This window comes from Salvelinus sp. IW2-2015, linkage group LG37, assembly GCF_002910315.2.
Source record: "Salvelinus sp. IW2-2015 linkage group LG37, ASM291031v2, whole genome shotgun sequence".
Classification (NCBI taxonomy): domain Eukaryota; kingdom Metazoa; phylum Chordata; class Actinopteri; order Salmoniformes; family Salmonidae; genus Salvelinus; species Salvelinus sp. IW2-2015.
The window spans coordinates 11,875,356-11,892,807 of record NC_036876.1 but is presented as its reverse complement, the minus strand read 5'-3'; the positions used below and the strand labels follow the sequence as shown (position 1 = coordinate 11,892,807).

At 44.0% G+C, this 17,452-nt stretch overlaps 1 protein-coding gene and 1 pseudogene across 1 annotated transcript; one reads left to right on the top strand and one right to left on the bottom strand.

Moving 5' to 3' along the window:
• Window positions 1-6,173, top strand: part of LOC111960278 (serine/threonine-protein phosphatase PP1-beta catalytic subunit-like) — a 30,126-nt pseudogene extending 23,953 nt beyond the window's left edge.
• A 117-nt stretch (window positions 6,174-6,290) lies between these two features.
• Window positions 6,291-17,424, bottom strand: LOC111960197 (equilibrative nucleoside transporter 2-like). Its single transcript, XM_023982088.2, has 9 exons — window positions 17,290-17,424; window positions 17,008-17,142; window positions 16,711-16,808; window positions 16,034-16,103; window positions 15,333-15,511; window positions 13,138-13,240; window positions 12,843-12,928; window positions 12,389-12,588; window positions 6,291-9,894 (listed from the first exon to the last, which is right to left on the bottom strand). The coding sequence occupies exons 1-9, from the start codon at window positions 17,417-17,419 to the stop codon at window positions 9,783-9,785; spliced, it is 1,113 nt and encodes a 370-aa protein (XP_023837856.2). The 5' UTR covers window positions 17,420-17,424; the 3' UTR covers window positions 6,291-9,782.
• Window positions 17,425-17,452: the final 28 nt, after the last annotated feature.

The window sequence follows — 17,452 nt, the reverse complement described above, 5'->3', positions numbered from 1 at the left end:
AGTATTCTAATGTCAAGATTAAACCACAACTGATGCTGTGGGATGTGGTTTAATCTTGACCCCACTCTACATTTTGAGGTCTGAAAACATCTGACAGTTGACTTTTGAGTGAAATGTGTCTTTAAGTTCCCGTACCCTTTGCCATCAAATCTAACTGTCTCTGTCGGTCTCTGTGTCAGTGCGGGGATGTCGCCCTGGGAAGATCGTGCAGATGTCAGAGGCTGAGGTGAGGGGCCTCTGCATCAAGTCCAGAGAGATCTTCCTCAGCCAGCCCATCCTCCTGGAACTGGAGGCTCCCCTCAAAATCTGTGGTAGGTRGTRATGATGACGACAGTGATGATGAATCCCCACTACATCTCCCCTCCATTTTTTAACCTCATCACATTAAGTGTGATTTATTATAGCGCCATACAATTACATTATTATAGGATCTCTGTCTAGCGCATTGAGTAAATGCCTCTCCGGGGATTATGAAGATCTGTTGGTCGGCGCAGAATCTGTGTATCTCGAACGCACATCGTTTCCCCCTCATGTCCAGTTCTGCACCTGTTATTCATGAATTGCCCTGACTGTGGATAGCTAGGCTAGGGTAGTTACGTTCCTCCTATCTCTTCCCTCCTCCCTCTCTCAGGTGACATCCACGGCCAGTACACAGACCTGCTGCGGCTCTTTGAGTACGGRGGCTTCCCGCCCGAGGCCAACTACCTGTTCCTGGGGGACTACGTGGACCGAGGGAAGCAGTCCCTGGAAACCATCTGTCTACTGCTGGCCTACAAGATCAAATACCCCGAGAACTTCTTCCTCCTCAGGGGCAACCACGAGTGTGCCTCCATCAACCGTATCTACGGCTTCTACGACGAGTGTGAGTAGCACGCCTGCTTGCACACACGCTCTGCACACACAGACACTTCAATACATTGCCTAGTGCAATTGTCTGGGTTTCATACAAGTAATTGAGCCAAATACCCCACCGCGACACGCACACTAATGAACGCTTATTTGGAAAAACAAATGCAGCCCTTCAACACAGGGCGGCATCTGTTACAAGAGTAAAGTTGCTGGAATTACAAGAGCCCAGATGTTTTAAAGTGTGTTTTTTTTTTGTCTCACTGTTTCTCCAGGTAAGCGCAGATTCAACATAAAGCTGTGGAAGACATTTACTGACTGCTTCAACTGCCTTCCCATCGCTGCCATCGTGGATGAGAAGATCTTCTGTTGCCATGGAGGTACAGCACTGCTGGAGGAGCTGCCACTCAAAACTCCCTGTCTATGACCTGGCTGTTAAACGATCGTCGTCTTGCTCAGCAAATGAATATGAAAGTTGATGTAGCAAACCTTTTCCCGTAACTGTCAGTCAAACGAACACCCTATAGAACAAATCATTATTTTGTGCTTTACAATAATTATTACATACTATGCATCTGTTCCACATGTATACAACGGAATAACAATGCAAGCAGGCATTGGACATGAGTCATGACTATGACTAGGTGCCAAAAAATTGTTAAAGGCTCTGTGTAGAGCAGTATCCTACAACGTGCTGGTTCTGGTAGGAAAAGTGACCTTGAAAGTGTGTGGATTTTAAATGGATGTGTTTTTTGATTACTGTGACTGAGTGCTATTGTCTCTGTGCTCCTCTGTCTCCTACCAGGCCTCTCTCCAGACCTGCAGTCTATGGAGCAGATCCGTCGCATCATGAGACCCACAGACGTCCCCTGCAAGGTTAGGTCCACAACCAACACCCACACACACACACACACACACACACACACACACAACAACACACACAACACACACCTCTCCAACATTACAAAAAACAAGTGTATTTCCTTTAGCGGCCGATAGTGGTCAGTATTTCCTAAGAATTTTTTATTGAATTGCCACAGTAAAGTGTGATCCCAGATTATTGTACTGTCAATGAGCTAATTCTTTAAAATTTTCTGATCTCTAAACCAATTGACTTTGACATGACATATATGGGTTATTTAAAAATGATTTAAAAGACTGTTCATGTGTCCAGGATCAACCTATTGTTATGTCAATACAGTACCTATGTATAGTTATATCTAAATAAGGTTCTGATACTCACTGTATAAGTCACAGAAAACCTGACTGTCTGGTTCATTTTAAAGAGAAGGTACATTTTGACACAGTCCAGTACGGCTCATCAGACCTTTCTAGACACATCTCCTTATATGGTCCGATGTGAACACCGAGCCATTGTTCACGGTCTCAGATCGCTGTGTGTGTGTGTGTGTGTGTGTGTTGTGTGTGGTGTGTGTGTGTGTGTGTGTGTGTGTGTGTGTGTGTGTGTGTGTGTGTGTGTGTGTGTGTGTGTGTGTGTGTGTGTGTGTGTGTGTGTGTGTGTGTGTGTGTGTGTGTGTGTGTTTTTTCCAGGGTTGCTGTGTGACCTGCTGTGTCGGACCCAGACAAAGACGTTCAGGGTTGGGGGGAATGACCGGGGTCTCGTTCACATTTGGGGCTGATGTGGTCAGCAAGTTCCTCAACCGCCACGACTGGACTCATCTGCAGAGCCACCAGGTACAACTGAATGACCTGTCATTCTGCTAGGGGAAAAGACTACCCACTGGGCACAAACTGGTTGAGTCAACATTGTTTCAACAAATTAGTCAACGCATTGTGATGTGGAATCTACGTGGAACATAAATTGTATTTGAAAAAAAGTCATCAACGTAAACTGTTGTTTTGACGGTAACATTTCGTTTTTGACGGTAACATTTCAACCACACGATTATGTCATCATGGTAACCAAATTTCAACAGAGACAAACCTTGATAAAAATATGTTGACTTTGTACCTTTAAAACAATGTCAGATCTTCATGTTATATCCACTGTCAGAAAAAAACAAAAACAATAGGCTGGGTAAGCACCTACTAAAGAATTGATATATCTTTACAGTCTCCCATCCAGGGTTTTAACCAAGCCCAGCCCTGATTAGCTATGATGTTTGACACTGACTATTAACAATGTGCTATCGTGAGAATGATTGTTGAGAGATCTTCACTTTAAAACTAAATAGATTCACTGTTGCTATACGTCATTCCAAAGAGTAGGTTTAACAGAGCAAATTAAAATGGGACCATACATTATCGCTTTTATCCTCAATGATGCTATTTAGGCCTATATTGCATCTGCAAAGTCATCATCAGCCATTGTTTCAATTAAACCAAGGATGCACCTAAAAATAGACAATACAATAGGCCTAGGGTTACAAGCTCTGGTTTGATTTAAAATGTAATATTTAGTTGTCAACGCAACCAAATATCAACATTTGAAGGCGATGTATCTACTGCTTGGATACTTCCATCTGTGCCACTGACTTAGTTTGGCTTTAATTCCARTTAGTTTTCAAATGAATCATTAATATGTTGGATTCACATCTCCATCTCAACCAAAAATGAACGTTAAAGAATGGGAGTGTCTCAGATGGAACTATCCCAGCAGTAGATACATCTCCTTTAAAKGTTGATATTGGGTTATATTGTCAACCAAACATGATTCAATATTAATACTTAATATTGTAATACCGTAAATAGACTAAAGTTTAAGGCTCTTTTACAAACGTTTGTAACGTTCAACCTTAAAATGAGTAATACATCCATGGCMACATTTTAAGGTTCCTGTTTCTATAAAGGTCTTCTTCTGTAATCATATAAAAGATGTATGTTCGAGATCGCATGCATAGGTTGTCGCAGGTCTGTAGAGAACTTCGCAATTGCTGTAATAATCTGYGCAGAATSTTGAACAGTATTGATTACTTGTACCAGGTACAATTRATTTTTTAGACTTTTTACCCCTAATTTTGTGAGTCCCCTATGGACTCCGGAGAGGCGATGGTCGAGAGCCTCCGAAACACGACTCTGTCAAGCCGTACTGCTCGCTTAACCCGGACGCCAGATGCACCAATGTCAAAAGTCAGCGTGCATGTGCCCAGCCCGCCACAAGGAGTCACTAGAGCGCGATGGGACAAGGMCATCCCGACCGGCCAAACCCTCCCCTAACCCGGATGCCGCTGGGCTAATTGTGCACCGCCTCATGGGTCTCCCGGTCGCGACACAGGCTGGGATCAAACCCGGGTCTGTAGTGACGCCTCAAGCACTGCAGGGCAGTGCCTTAGACCGCTGCGCCWCTCGGGAGGCCCTGTACCATGTACTTTTAATGTAATCTCAACTGCAATCCAGGTCATTTGGTTCTGCTATTAGATGAACCACAGTGATAACACATTCATCTCTTATYAAAAATATCTGACATTGTTTTCCCATTTGAACTTTGCTGTGCTTTTAAATGGTTGAAAGCACAGCGTACGACATTCGGGTGACAACTGAACCAAAAATTTGACCTAAGTTTTCCATTGGAATTTGGTTGCGCTTTTAGGTGGTTTAAAGCACAGTGATAACACATTGCAAATTCAACTACATTTTGGCTGTCTTTTTGAGTGGGTGAATATAGGTTGTAAACTCTTTAACGTCTCAACCAAATAGGACCCAATTATCCACCTATGCCCAGTGGGTAGCCTATAGTTTAGTCTAGTCTAGGTTCTAGACTAAGCAAGCTCATAATCATAATGTACTACATTCATGGCCAGTGACCCTTGCCCTTCCTATTCTACCTTTCCTGTCTTTCCAACTGTCTATCTTTCCCATAAAGGAAAGGGGGATACCTAGTCAGTTGTACAACTGAAATGTGTCTTCTGCATTTAACCCAACCTTTCTGAATCTGAGAGGTGCGGGGGGCTGCCTTAATCGACATCCATGTCATCGGCGCCCGGGGGAACAGTGGGTTAACTTGCCTTACTCAGGGGCAGAAYGACAGATTATTACCTTGTCAGCTCGGGGATTCGATCCAGCAACCTTTYGGTTACTGGCCCAACKCTCCTACYCGCCAGGCTCATAAGCAACTCCTTAAAAAAAARAATACTACCTTCACTCTTAGATAAAGCACTCATACACTGACATACACACAGACAACAGCACATGAAAAGTATTATACACCTCACTTGCTGTTGCAATACTACAACTTAACTCTGTAAAATATATTGACTATCTTGACTGTGATACTGCGGGTCCTCTGATGTGCTGACTGTGTGTGTGTGTGTGTCTCCACCAGGTGGTGGAGGATGGATATGAGTTCTTTGCCAAGCGGCAGCTGGTGACTCTGTTCTCAGCTCCTAACTACTGTGGAGAGTTCGACAACGCCGGCGGCATGATGAGTGTTGATGAGACCYTGATGTGCTCCTTCCAGGTAAAAGCGGTGTCATTGGCACCACTGACAACCACAGCTGGTTTCCGTCTGTATGGCGTACAATTGGTGTGGATGTAAAATCAGAGACACTGACTGCGAACATTCTCATAAGTCCCTAAAATGTATCATTCCACACAGTGAAGTTTGTACAATGTTTAAGCAATACGCCTCTTGTCCATTCTGTATTGTAACTATATCACGACTATCACTCGGATACACCTGGGGCCGAACAACCCTTAGGTGTGATATAATTATACTGTTTAGTCTCTTATTGTGTCTATTGGTATTAATGATTCACCAAACATATTAAAGAATTGGGTACAATTATACAGGTGGTATATGCCTTTGATTGTGATTTAGATGTATGATCCGTGTATCTGTCCTTGTCCACTATAACTGTGCAGATCCTGAAGCCATCTGAGAAGAAGGCCAAGTACCAGTACGGAGGGATGAACTCCGGCCGACCCGTCACCCCGCCCCGCACAGCCGTCCCGCCAAAGAAACGGTGAAGGTGGGAGCGAGAGCGAGGAAGGAGATGAGCGGACGTCGTGGACGAGCGACGGTCCCTCATCCGCTTTCCACAAGAGAAACACTTGTCAGAGAAAGTAGATAAAACCCAAARCAAAGTTTTTGATTTTATGCCCCCTCTGAACTTTTGTCACGCACCGCTCTCCTGCCAAAGGCTTTTTTAGCAACTGTGTAACCAACCACACTTGTTTTTTTAAAGTAGTCATTCTGTTTGCAGAAGTGTTTTTTCTTCTTCTTGCGTTTTTGGGCTTATGGCAGAATGACCGGCTACTAGCTCCAGTTGAGCATTTCATTCCTATCCAGTAAGAACAGGTGTTAATGACGACTGCTGGGTTTTCAATAAAATTACAAAAAAATGGGGAATAAACCTTTTTATTATATGGTCCGTTTTTTTTATTGATAGTGCCTTCTATGCAGAAACAAATAGAACACCTACTCCATTAATCCTTGTTTGTTTCGATGTSCACTCAGGTACTGAACAAAGACATGAACCAAAATCTAAAAACAATCCATTTAATGTCATCAAAAACTATTACAACAGAAAGTCAAATTCCTCAACACAGAATAACGACGCAAAACATGTACATAGACATAGCCATGATTCCCTTCGCTGTAGTAGCGCATGTTAAATGTCTGTTGCACAATCATACAGTACGATCCTGACAGATCAAATCCCTGCTCACAGCCACAACCTAAAACTGATTGGCATGATTGTGGTTCCATAAAACAAAGCTGAAATTGTATTAAAACACTGTACAGTAACATGTATGTAACAATGGCATTTATATTCGTGAAAAAACTCTCTTCTCATAACCAGGGTCTCAAAAACCATGTTAAGGCTTAGTGCCTAAAGTACTTTTACAACAGCTATTATTTCACTATCTTACAACTAATAATTGAATCGCTATTGCCTCGATCTGGTATCGCTCCCTAAAAAGAGGTTGTTCAAAAGTATGTCGGACTCTTGGCCTTTGCTATATTTCAGTCTTTCCTACTCAAGTAATGTGTTATTACGCAACTCTAGGCTGTCAACGGTGATCTACAGTATACGACCTCACTGTGACGACAATCCCATGTTAAATCATTCAGACAAGGTCATGACCCAGAGTCCTGACTCCTGACAGAAATAAGTCATAGTAATGGTTCCGATTCTCCACCATTTTCCTGAAGTGTGCACACTCCTCGCCATGGATTTAAAAGCATTGCTTGGAGGGAGTTTCCACTTTCCACTATTGTTAACGTCAATGCAAGAAAGTGCACACTTTGGGCGAAGGGTGGAGAATTGGGGTGTATTCAAACAGGGCCATTGTCCTCATCAGCCCTTCATCCAGCCCTTTTGAAACCAAACGGCTGTTTCACTCAACAACACTTTATGCACAGGTACCTCGTTTATGACTTAGTTCACTCCATTCCGAAAACTCACTCATACACCTTGATCAAATCAAAAGCAAAGATTTCATGAGAGGGAAATTAGAATAAAGAGATTCTCCGGTACTTTTGTATACCTTTTAGCTAGTAGTTGTGAAAGTAGCGCTCATGAGCCAAAAGTGGTTCCTAGAAAATTGCACACTACATCACGTGCAGATATGTGCACCACGTCATGGCTCTCCCTCTGCTGTGTGTGCATCTTGCTAGCTGTCACTCAAATGGCGAGGGCGCTGAAGCTCATTGGCTATAACTCGAATTGCTAGGGTGGCCCAAAGTGGGGGAAAATGTCGGGAAAATGAAACAGCTTCTCGAAAAAGAGGCTTTCAAACTAGGGATTTTGTTGCTAATTGAGGTAAGACAGTAATTCTGCTCATAGACTACACATGTATAAATTACACCTTGACACAACCCAAAGTGGAACGTTAAAAAAAGACTTAGAAGTCACAAGTTCCGGAGCATTAAACAATAAAACAATGGAGAATAAAATAAGAGTAATGGAGAAAGTCTAAAAAACTAAAAAGAGCAAACACACACAACATGGTTCATGCAGTAGTTTGTAAGGTTCTAATCATTGCGTTCATTCGTAGAACAAAATTGGAAATGGGCAAAAATAAATACATTTATAGTCCTAAAAATCTCTAGCTTGACAGCCCAGTTTTAGAAAATAAGGTGATTTGTTGTCATTTATTGTGTTCATGGCACTCTTTATAGTGGCATTTTAAAAATGTCAAATCTGACTCCAAGTCAGTCATCGTGGCCATGACACATTCATGAAATGAAAATCGGCAGAGAATTGTGTCTCGAATTGTGATTTAGTGTTATGGTAATGTCGTAAAGGCCCTATAATGGCCTACTGTAATGCAGTTTAGCTAGTACTCCCACTGTGTGTGACACTCTATGAAGTATGAAGCTCAAAGATTGGCAGATACAGACACCTTGCCCAGCGCTAACTCCTCAAACAATGACAGCTAGCAGCCATTCTAGTTTGTGATCCTACTTCAAAATAGGTTACTCTAGTAAATGACCAACAGCGAAACAAAACTGTTACTTTAAATCCAACCAATTCACCTCATCGACACTACAGAATAGCTGCCACTTTTTCGTGGTCATTGTCAGAAGTGAAACATTTAATTACATCGAGACAAACACACCCTGCTTACGACAAAGCATGAAGCCTAGGTTTYTTCCTTTTTGAGAAAGCTGGAACAGCACGCCTTTGTGCACACCACACCTAAGGCAAAATCTCTATTTAAACAAAGTGACTAGGTAGGTTGGCCAAGCGGAATGGTGTTAAGGTCAGACTCGATGCTAACAGAGGACATGAATGGGTTAGGAATATGGTTAGGCTCCCAGAAGCTGCTTGGCTAACAGGGGACTGGAGTGGTCCTATCAATGAACATATCTGGTTTCTAAAACCAGTCCTATTGGGCCATTATCCTCACGTAAACAGGAAGTGAGTCAGACACAGGGCAATCGGATGACTGTGACACCTAGGTCAGGTGGTTGAAACGATGAGTCACAGATAGAAAGGTAACATAACTGAGCAGACACGATAATCTGATGTGGAATGGTGAATAGGGTTTTTTCTGTACATGACATCGGTTTTACTCTACTGAACACGCCATAGGTGGTACCTCTCCACTCCAATGGGCTAAAAAGTTAGGAATGTGCTGATGTCTACAGACTAATGTCCATGTTTTCTGTGTAATATGGTAACTCTGTTCTGATGTGTAAATAACAATAATGAAGAGACCTAGCTGTAACCAAACTGAATATACAAAAAATGATTTCATTGCTCTTCCGTGGTAAAACAATGTTCTATTTCATATCGTCATGATATCAAAACCGAAACATAAGTTTTAAATCAAATCAAATACTTTGTCGAAAAGAATAAGTAAATCAACTTCAGAGACAGTAATCGTATGATTTGCTCTGTCGTTTCTAGGCAGGATTATAATAAATGGGACTACTTAGYGTAACAATACATTAGCTCTCCAAAAACTCACACAGCTACAGTACTTGACTAAAGTTAATGCCTTACATAAAAAGCTCTAAAGCTAAGAAAACGAATAACTTAATACAATTTTTTCCCTTCAAAATCTTTTAAAAATGGTCCAACTCAAAAATAACGAAAACGACCCAAGTTTAGAGCGGTCTGGCACTGACTGTGGCCATTATTCCGAGAGGCAACCAGTGATGTCTTCTTATCACTGTAAACCACTTGTGAAGTAGGTAGCAAGCATTCATATAGAATTATTCCCTTAAAGTCGGCTCTTAAGGCCATTCTTGCAGTTATTTCAGTGAGTATAGCGTATGAATGTGGCAGATGGAGAGGTAACACTCAAATCGCTTGTATAATATCTATTGTGGTTAGTACTAAATTCATTTTGATACAGGCTTTATATGCAGGCAGCTCTCTATTCCCAGCCTAGGTCCTTCTAGGTATAAAAATGGCATTTGGTAGCAGTGGTCGCTCAATTTATGAATGGCCATGCAGAGGCGCCTGTCGTTCGAAACAACAGGGACTGGTGACGGATGGTGGTGGTCCCTCTGGTGTGCCTGTCTAGAYCAGTAGACGCAGCAGGAAAGAAAGGCCAGCCCCGATGGAGAGGCCCAGGCCCAGGAAGAAAGTCATCAGGGCCCCGGCCGTCTCTGCATCTTTGGACGCCACCAGCCTGGGAGGACAGAGAGAAAGGGTTACAGGGATGTAGAAATAGAGGATGACACATACTGATAGATATGATGAGCCAGACAGTATACACATACAGTAGATACAGTATGCAGGTACAGTGAAATGTATTTCTTGCTCAACAATGCAGTACTCAATTTCAGTAGTACTATTAAATAAAGTGAAGTAGAACAAAAACACAAGAAATAGAAATAAGAACACAGGAAAGTAAGTAAGCTATATACAGGGTCAGTTCCAATACCATATTTACAATGGGYAGGGATACTGGAGTGATAGAGGTAGATATGTAGAGGGGTAAGGTGACTARGCATCAGGATMTAYGATAAACAGAGTAGCAGCAGCGTATATGATGATTGTATGTAAAGYACCAGTCCAAAGTTTGGACACCTACTCATTCAWGCTGGTTGATGGTTTTTGCGACTGCACTTGAAGAAACTTTCAAAGTACTTGAAATTTTCTGGATTGACTGACCTTCATGTCTTAAAGTAACGATGGACTGTTGTTTCTCTTTGCCAATTTTAGCTGTTCTTGCCATAATATCGACTTGGTATTTTACCAAATAGGCCTATCTTCTGTATACCCCCCTACCTTGTCACAACACAACTGATTGGCTCAAATGCATTAAGGAAAGAAATTCCACAAATTAACTTTTAACAAGGCACATCTGTTAATTGAAATGCATTCCAGGTGACTACCTCATGAAGCTGGTTGAAAGAATGCTAAGAGTGTGCAAATCAAGGCAAATGGTGGGAACTTTGAAGAATCTCAAATATGAAATATATTTTGATTTGTTTAACACTTTTTTGGTTACTACATGATTCCATCTGTGTTATTTCATAGTTTATGTCTTCACTATTATTCTACAATGTAGAAAATATGAAAAATAAAGAAAAACCCTTGAAGAGTAGGTGTGTCCAAACTTTTTACTGGTACTGTATGTGTGTGTGTGTGTGTGTGTGTGTGTGTGTGTGTGTGTGTATAGTGTCAGTACATGGTTCTGGTTTTAGAGGTTATACAGGAAGTAAACACAGAAGTTGGCCTGGGTTAGGGGAGGGTTTGGCCAGCCAGGATGTCCTTGTCCCACGGCACTCTAGCGACTCCTTGTGGGTCGCCAGCTGGACGGTGTTTAGTCCGACACATTGGTGCGGCTGGCTTCCGGTTAAGCGAGCGGTGTGTCAAGAAGCAGTGCGGCTTGGCTCTCAACCATCGTCTCCCGAGTCCGTATGGGATTGCACCGATGGGACAAGACTGTAACTACTAAAAAGTAAAACATTTAAAAACATCCTGAATTAAATAAAATATTTTATAAAACATTGAATTTGGCCTTACTGCTATTAGCGATTAAAACACATTGAATAACATTACATGGCAAACAGATAAACTCTCTTTTGATAAAACATTGTACTGTTTGAAGCGTCTGTCCTATATCTGAGAGATAGTGTATATTCCTGATCTTTCTTATATCTATATGACCAAAAGTGTGTGGAAACCTGCTGTCGAACATTTCATTCCAAAATCATGGACATTAATATGGAGTTGGTACCCCATTTCCTGCTATAACAGCCTCCACTCTTCTGGAAGGCTTTCCACTAGATGTTGGAACATTTCTGCGGGGACTTGCTTCCATTCAGCCACAAGAGCATTAGTGAGGTTGGCCACTGATGTTGGGCGATTAGGCCTGGCTCGCAGCTGGTTCCAATTCACCCCCACCAAGGCGTTCGATGGGTTGAGATCAGGGCTCTGTGCAGGCCATCAAGTTCTTCCACACCATCTCGACAAACCATTTCTATATGGAGCTCGCTTTGTGCATATTAGTTTGTAGGCAAACCGTTCAGACCTACAGACGTTTTCGTGAGAGCACCCATTTTCGCTATGTCTCCTGGTCTGACAAACACTGCTGTAGCTCAGCCACCTTCAACCGTAGATGTGGAAGACCGACACTCAGCAGATGTGATGGATTGAGACACAACCCACGCAAAAAAAAAATATATATAGCTAGTTTAAACAGATGGATTTTGACGGGAACTTTGCTATGATGCTAATTAGCCTCATTTGATTAAGTCAACAGATTGACATGCCAGAGAGAGAGAGATTGTGTGTAAACAAGCCATGAAAATGAGATTGGAGGAGTTAATATGTGCATAACTGGCGTATTGTTACGACAGTGGACTGTCACGTACGGAGCGTGCACATGTGCACTTGTACTTGTCCTATTTCACACGTTACCAAGTCTGTGATTTAAATGTGTTTTTTTTTGCATATCCCACTCTCCCTGAGACACCCTTGGAGAGTAGGGTCACAGCCAGGGTTTACCATTATGAACGGCGCACCTGGAGCAATTAGTTAAGTGCCTAGCTCAAGGGCACATCGGCATGATTTCTCGCCTTGTCTGCACGGGGATTTGAACCAGCAGCCCTAACCGCTAGGCTACCTGCAGTGTAAGCTGCCGCCGTGTGTGTGTGTGTGTTACTTCTACTCACTGTGGGGCGTAGGACATTGACAGGCAGACGCAGTAGCCGCTGGAGAGGGAGAAGAGCATCATGATGAAGGCGAAGGCAGCGTCGTGGGAGAAGAGGACGGGGAGGTAGGAGCGGCTCTGAACGTTACAGAACATCAGCAGGGGAACAAACACCACCCTGGAGACCACCAGCACCGGGAACAGACGACTCTCCTTGGGAGGCTGAGGAACAAATACAGAGAGAAATGTTACTAGTAAGACACTAATAAGGCAAAGTAATAATAACAACTAAATGTAATACGAGTAATAACTGAAGCTTTCGTGCATGGGGTAGAAAGTGAGAGAATTTCAATTTGTAGAGGATTATAAAACACTGAGAAACTTGGAAAAATGTTACAGAAATCTAATCCATCATGATCCTATCAAGTGTGTAATAAAATGACAATCCACACAGATCAAATGAATCAGAAACCTACCCATTGGAACAGGCTGGTAACGGTTCTACCGATCCAGTCACACACGTTGAAGATGAGGAAGCAACACACTGAGATAAAATAGGACTCTGATGGGGGGGGAAGAGGTGGTTAATAGGTGKTTTTAAGTCTCATGACATGCATACTAAACATTCAGTATACAAAAAGGTGCTATATAGAACCTAAAAGGGTTCTACCTCRAACCAAAAAGGGTTCTACCTGGAACGAGAAAGGGTTYTCCTATGGAGACAGCCGAAGAACCCTTTTGAAACCTATTTATCAAAGAGAGTATACATACCCCATTTCCCAGGGTATATGGTTTTGACGTCCACAGTGATGGCAGGAAACACAGCGAGGGTGACGGTGAAGACAAAAACCACACAGAACGCCATCACCCATATCTGAAGAGAGGGGGACAGTGATAAGGTAAAAAATATGGTGGAAACTTTTAGTCCATGCTTACACTACTTCTAAATGCATGTAGGGGAAGTGAACAAGTGTACATTTGGGAAAGGGTAGGAATTGGACCGAACTATAGACCAGAGGCATATAGCCAGCAGTATACCACCTGCATACCACTGCTGGCTTGCTTCTGAAGCTAAGCAGGGTTGGTCCTGGTCAGTCCTGATGGGAGAACCAGGTGCTCTGGAAGTGGTGTTGGAGCCAGTAGGAGGCCACTCTTTCCTCTGGTCTAAACAAAGATCCCAATCGCCCAGGGCAGTGATTGGGGAACTGCTCTGTGTAGGGTGCCGTCTTTCGGATGGGACGTTAACGGGTGTCCTGACTCTCTGAGGTCATTAAGATCCCATGGCACTTATTGTAAGAGTAGGGGTGTTAACCGGGTGGTCCTGGCTAAATTCCCAATCTGGCTCAACCATCACGGTCACCTAATAATCCCAGTTTACAATTGGCTCATTCATCCCTCCTTCCCTGTACTATCCCCAGTCGTTGCTGCAAATGAAGAAGTGTTCTCAGCACTTACCTGGTAAAATAATATATTATAAAATTTTAATATAAACTCAGCAAAAAATTAAATATCAACTGCATTTATTTTTAGCAAACTAACATGTATGAAATAACAAGATTCATCAACTGGACAAACTGAACAAGGTCACTGACATGTGCTACAGAATGGAAATGGTGTTCCTGAACAAAGGGGGGTCAAAACAAAAGTAACAGTCAGTATTGGTGTGGCACCAGCGGCATTAAGTATGCAGTTAACCCACTCGCTCCACAAGGCACCTGGCAAGGTTCCCCAGAAAGTTCTGGGGGGAATGGCCTAGCCCTCACCCTCAATCACAGTTCCCAGACGTGCTCGGATTGGGGAATTGTGTTTAGATCTGGCTTTCACTGGCCATGGCAGAACAACTGACATTCCTGTCTTGCAGAAATCACACACAGAACGAGCAGTATAGCTGGTGCTTTGACATGCTGGAGGTCATGGAAGATGAGCCTGCAGAAGGGTACACATGAGGAGGAGGATGTCTTCCCTGTAACGCACAGTGGTTGAGAATTGCTGCAATGACACAAGCTCAGTCGATGATGCTGTGAACACGCCCAGACCATGAAGGACTCCTTCCACCTCCAATGAGTCCGCTCAGATGTAGCAGGCCGTGGTGTAACGCTCATTCCTTCGACAATATAATCGAGAACAGACCATTCATCCCTGGTGGAAAAATGTGACTCGTCAGTGAGAGCACTTTTTGGCCAGTCCGCCGTTTGTCGCAGCGCCGGTGGGTTTGTGCCCATAGGCAACGTTGTTGCCTGGTGATGTCTGGTTGAGGCCTGCCTTAGAACGGCTAAAGCCTCGTCGAGCCTCTTCAGCTATTTTGCGGACAGTCTGAGCACTGATGGAAGGATTGTGCGTTCCTGGTGTAACTCAGGCAGTTGTTGTTTCTATCCTGTACCTGTCCCTCAGGTGTGATGTTCGGATGTGCCGATCCTGTGCAGGTGTTGTTACATGTGGTCTGCCACTGCGAGGACGATCAGCTGTCCGTCCTGTCTCCCTGTAGCACTGTCTTAGGCGTCTCACAGTATGGAGATTGCAATTTATTGCCCTGGCCACATCTGCAGTCCTCATGCCTCCTTGAAGCATACCTAAGGCACGTTCACGCAGATGAGCAGGGACCCTGGGCATCTTTCTTTTGGTGTTTTTCAGAGTCAGTAGAAAGGCTTTAGTGTCTTAAGTGTTCATAACTGTGACCTTAATTGCCTACCGTCTGTAAGCTGTTAGTGTTTTAACGACCATTCCACAGGTGCATGTTCATTAATTGTTTATGGTTCATTGAAGCATGGGAAACAGTGTTTAAACCCTTTACAATGAAGATCTGTGAAGTTATTTGGATTTTTACGAATTATCTTTGAAAGACAGGGTCCCGAAAAGGGGACGTTTCTTTTTTGCTGAGTTTATTTATTTAATATATATATATATATATATATATATATATATCTCTGCTATAGAAACAGCTGAGTAATAACAAAGGTCAGCGTTACCTTTTTAAACACCTCCATGACGGTGGACTTCCGGTCCCTGTCCTCAGCCTGCTCCAGGGGTAGGAAGTTATGCTTAGGACTGCCCCCCTCTACCTCCACCTCCTCGCCGCTGGCATCACCATTGGCCAATGAGCCGTTGGCCTTGCCATTCAGCTTGCCGTTCTGCTCCGTGCCACTCTCTGCCAGGTGAGGAAGAACGGGGAAAATGCCAGGGAAAACGGTCAACTTGACCTCACATTGATAAATCAACAGGCAGAGGTAAATGTGTGAGGGAGTAATGGCCGGTGATGGAGGGAGGGAGGGAGGGATGCAGCGCCATCTAGGGCCACAGCCCGGGGGAAGAAACTGTTCAGGTGATGGGTAGGTTTTGGTCATGAGTGATCTGAACTGCCTGCCAGAGGGGAATTGTTGAAGGAGGGGGTGACCGGGGTGGAAATGGGTCGGCAAAGATCTTTCCTGCACGCTTCCTTGCCCTGGAGTCGTGCAGGATCTCGATGGAGGGCAGGTGGCAGCCAATGACCCTCATGGACAGGGGGACCTGATGCTAGATCGAAACTCCTACTCTGAGACGCTTGATACATACAGCCCCCCTGAGTATAAAGYGGAAAACTAGCAGTGACAGACTGCACTGTACTGGATGGTCATTGAGATATATAGGAGCACAAAATGAATAGGTCTCTCAGACCTTTCAACAGCCTCACCTTTCAGCAGCTCGTCTGTGGTCTCCACCTCATAGCTCCTGCTCTTGTCCAAGTAGAACCGGGCAAACTCCTAGATAAGACCGGAGCAGAGGCCAAATGAGACAGACAGAACATTCGCTGAACTTGAACCACGGATTCCTTGGATGAAACATAGTAATGCTGTCCTGGTCAGCTACAGCCCTGGGGGACACAAAGTCTGTTCTGAGCCCCAACCTGCGACACAGATTCTTTAGATATGTCACGTCTACTCCCACTCTCCCTCTCCCTCTCTGGTGCTGGACGTCGCCTGTCTACTAACCACCGGTCCTGGGAACCCGCCTTTATGCACACCTGGCAACCGTCATTACGCACACCTGCRTCTCATTATCAGTCACACCTGGACTTCATTACTCCCTTGATTACTCACCTTGTATATAGCACTCTTTTGTTATCAGTCATCGGTAGTATGTTTGTGTTTCCATGTCAGACTCTGCTCTTGTTTTGTTATCGGCCCATTTTCGTTGTTATTTAACTCACTAACTGCACCTGCTTCCTGTCTCCCTGCGTCTACGTTACAAAATAAAACTGGGCTGTAGTCCCGAGGGATACAGGGTCTGTTCTGAGGCCCAACGTGCGATATCTATCAAATGATTCTATTACATTCCAGTCCTGGTGCTTCGTAGGGCTGAGCCACTCACCAGGCGAGGCAGGAGGAGGTAGCTGAGGAGAGTGAGCAGGGTTCCTACACAAGGAGTGATGAAGTAACCCAACGCAGCCGTCTCAAGGTCTGTGTCACCTGTCACACAACACAGGAAAGAAAAAGGAGAGGTCAATTCCAAGTGGAGGTGCAAAGGCCACACCATACTCATTTGACTATTTGCCTCATTTGAATGATTTGCTAGTCAGCCACTGAGCATATCCGATGTGAGCTGTGTGAGTTTATTTCCAAGTATTTCTTTGTATATTTGATATATTGGTTTGTGTGKGTGACTCACTGGCTATGGARACCAGCATGGCGAGAGCGGCGAAGGTGCCGGCCAGCCCCTGGCCACTCATAAACACAGCGCTGTACCTCTGAGGCAGCAAGCCCACCAGGCCAAACAGACTGCCCTGTAACACCGCTCCAAACGCTACAAGGAGAGAGAGAGAGAGAGAGAGAAAGAGGCAGGGTTAACACCTTACTCATGCATATATTAATGCCATCACACACATCTTGTGACAAATGGTTTCTCTCTTTCACACACACACATACACACAGACAACCATGTCCTACTCACAGTTGATGAACCAGATGGTAGCCATGGTAACAGAGAAGAAGCGGTCCTCCTCCATGGGGATCTTGACCAGGATGGCAGTGAGGATGAAGAGGACGAGGATGAAGACCAGGCTGCCCGCTATCCGCACCATCTCCGATATCCTACGCACAAACACCACCACATT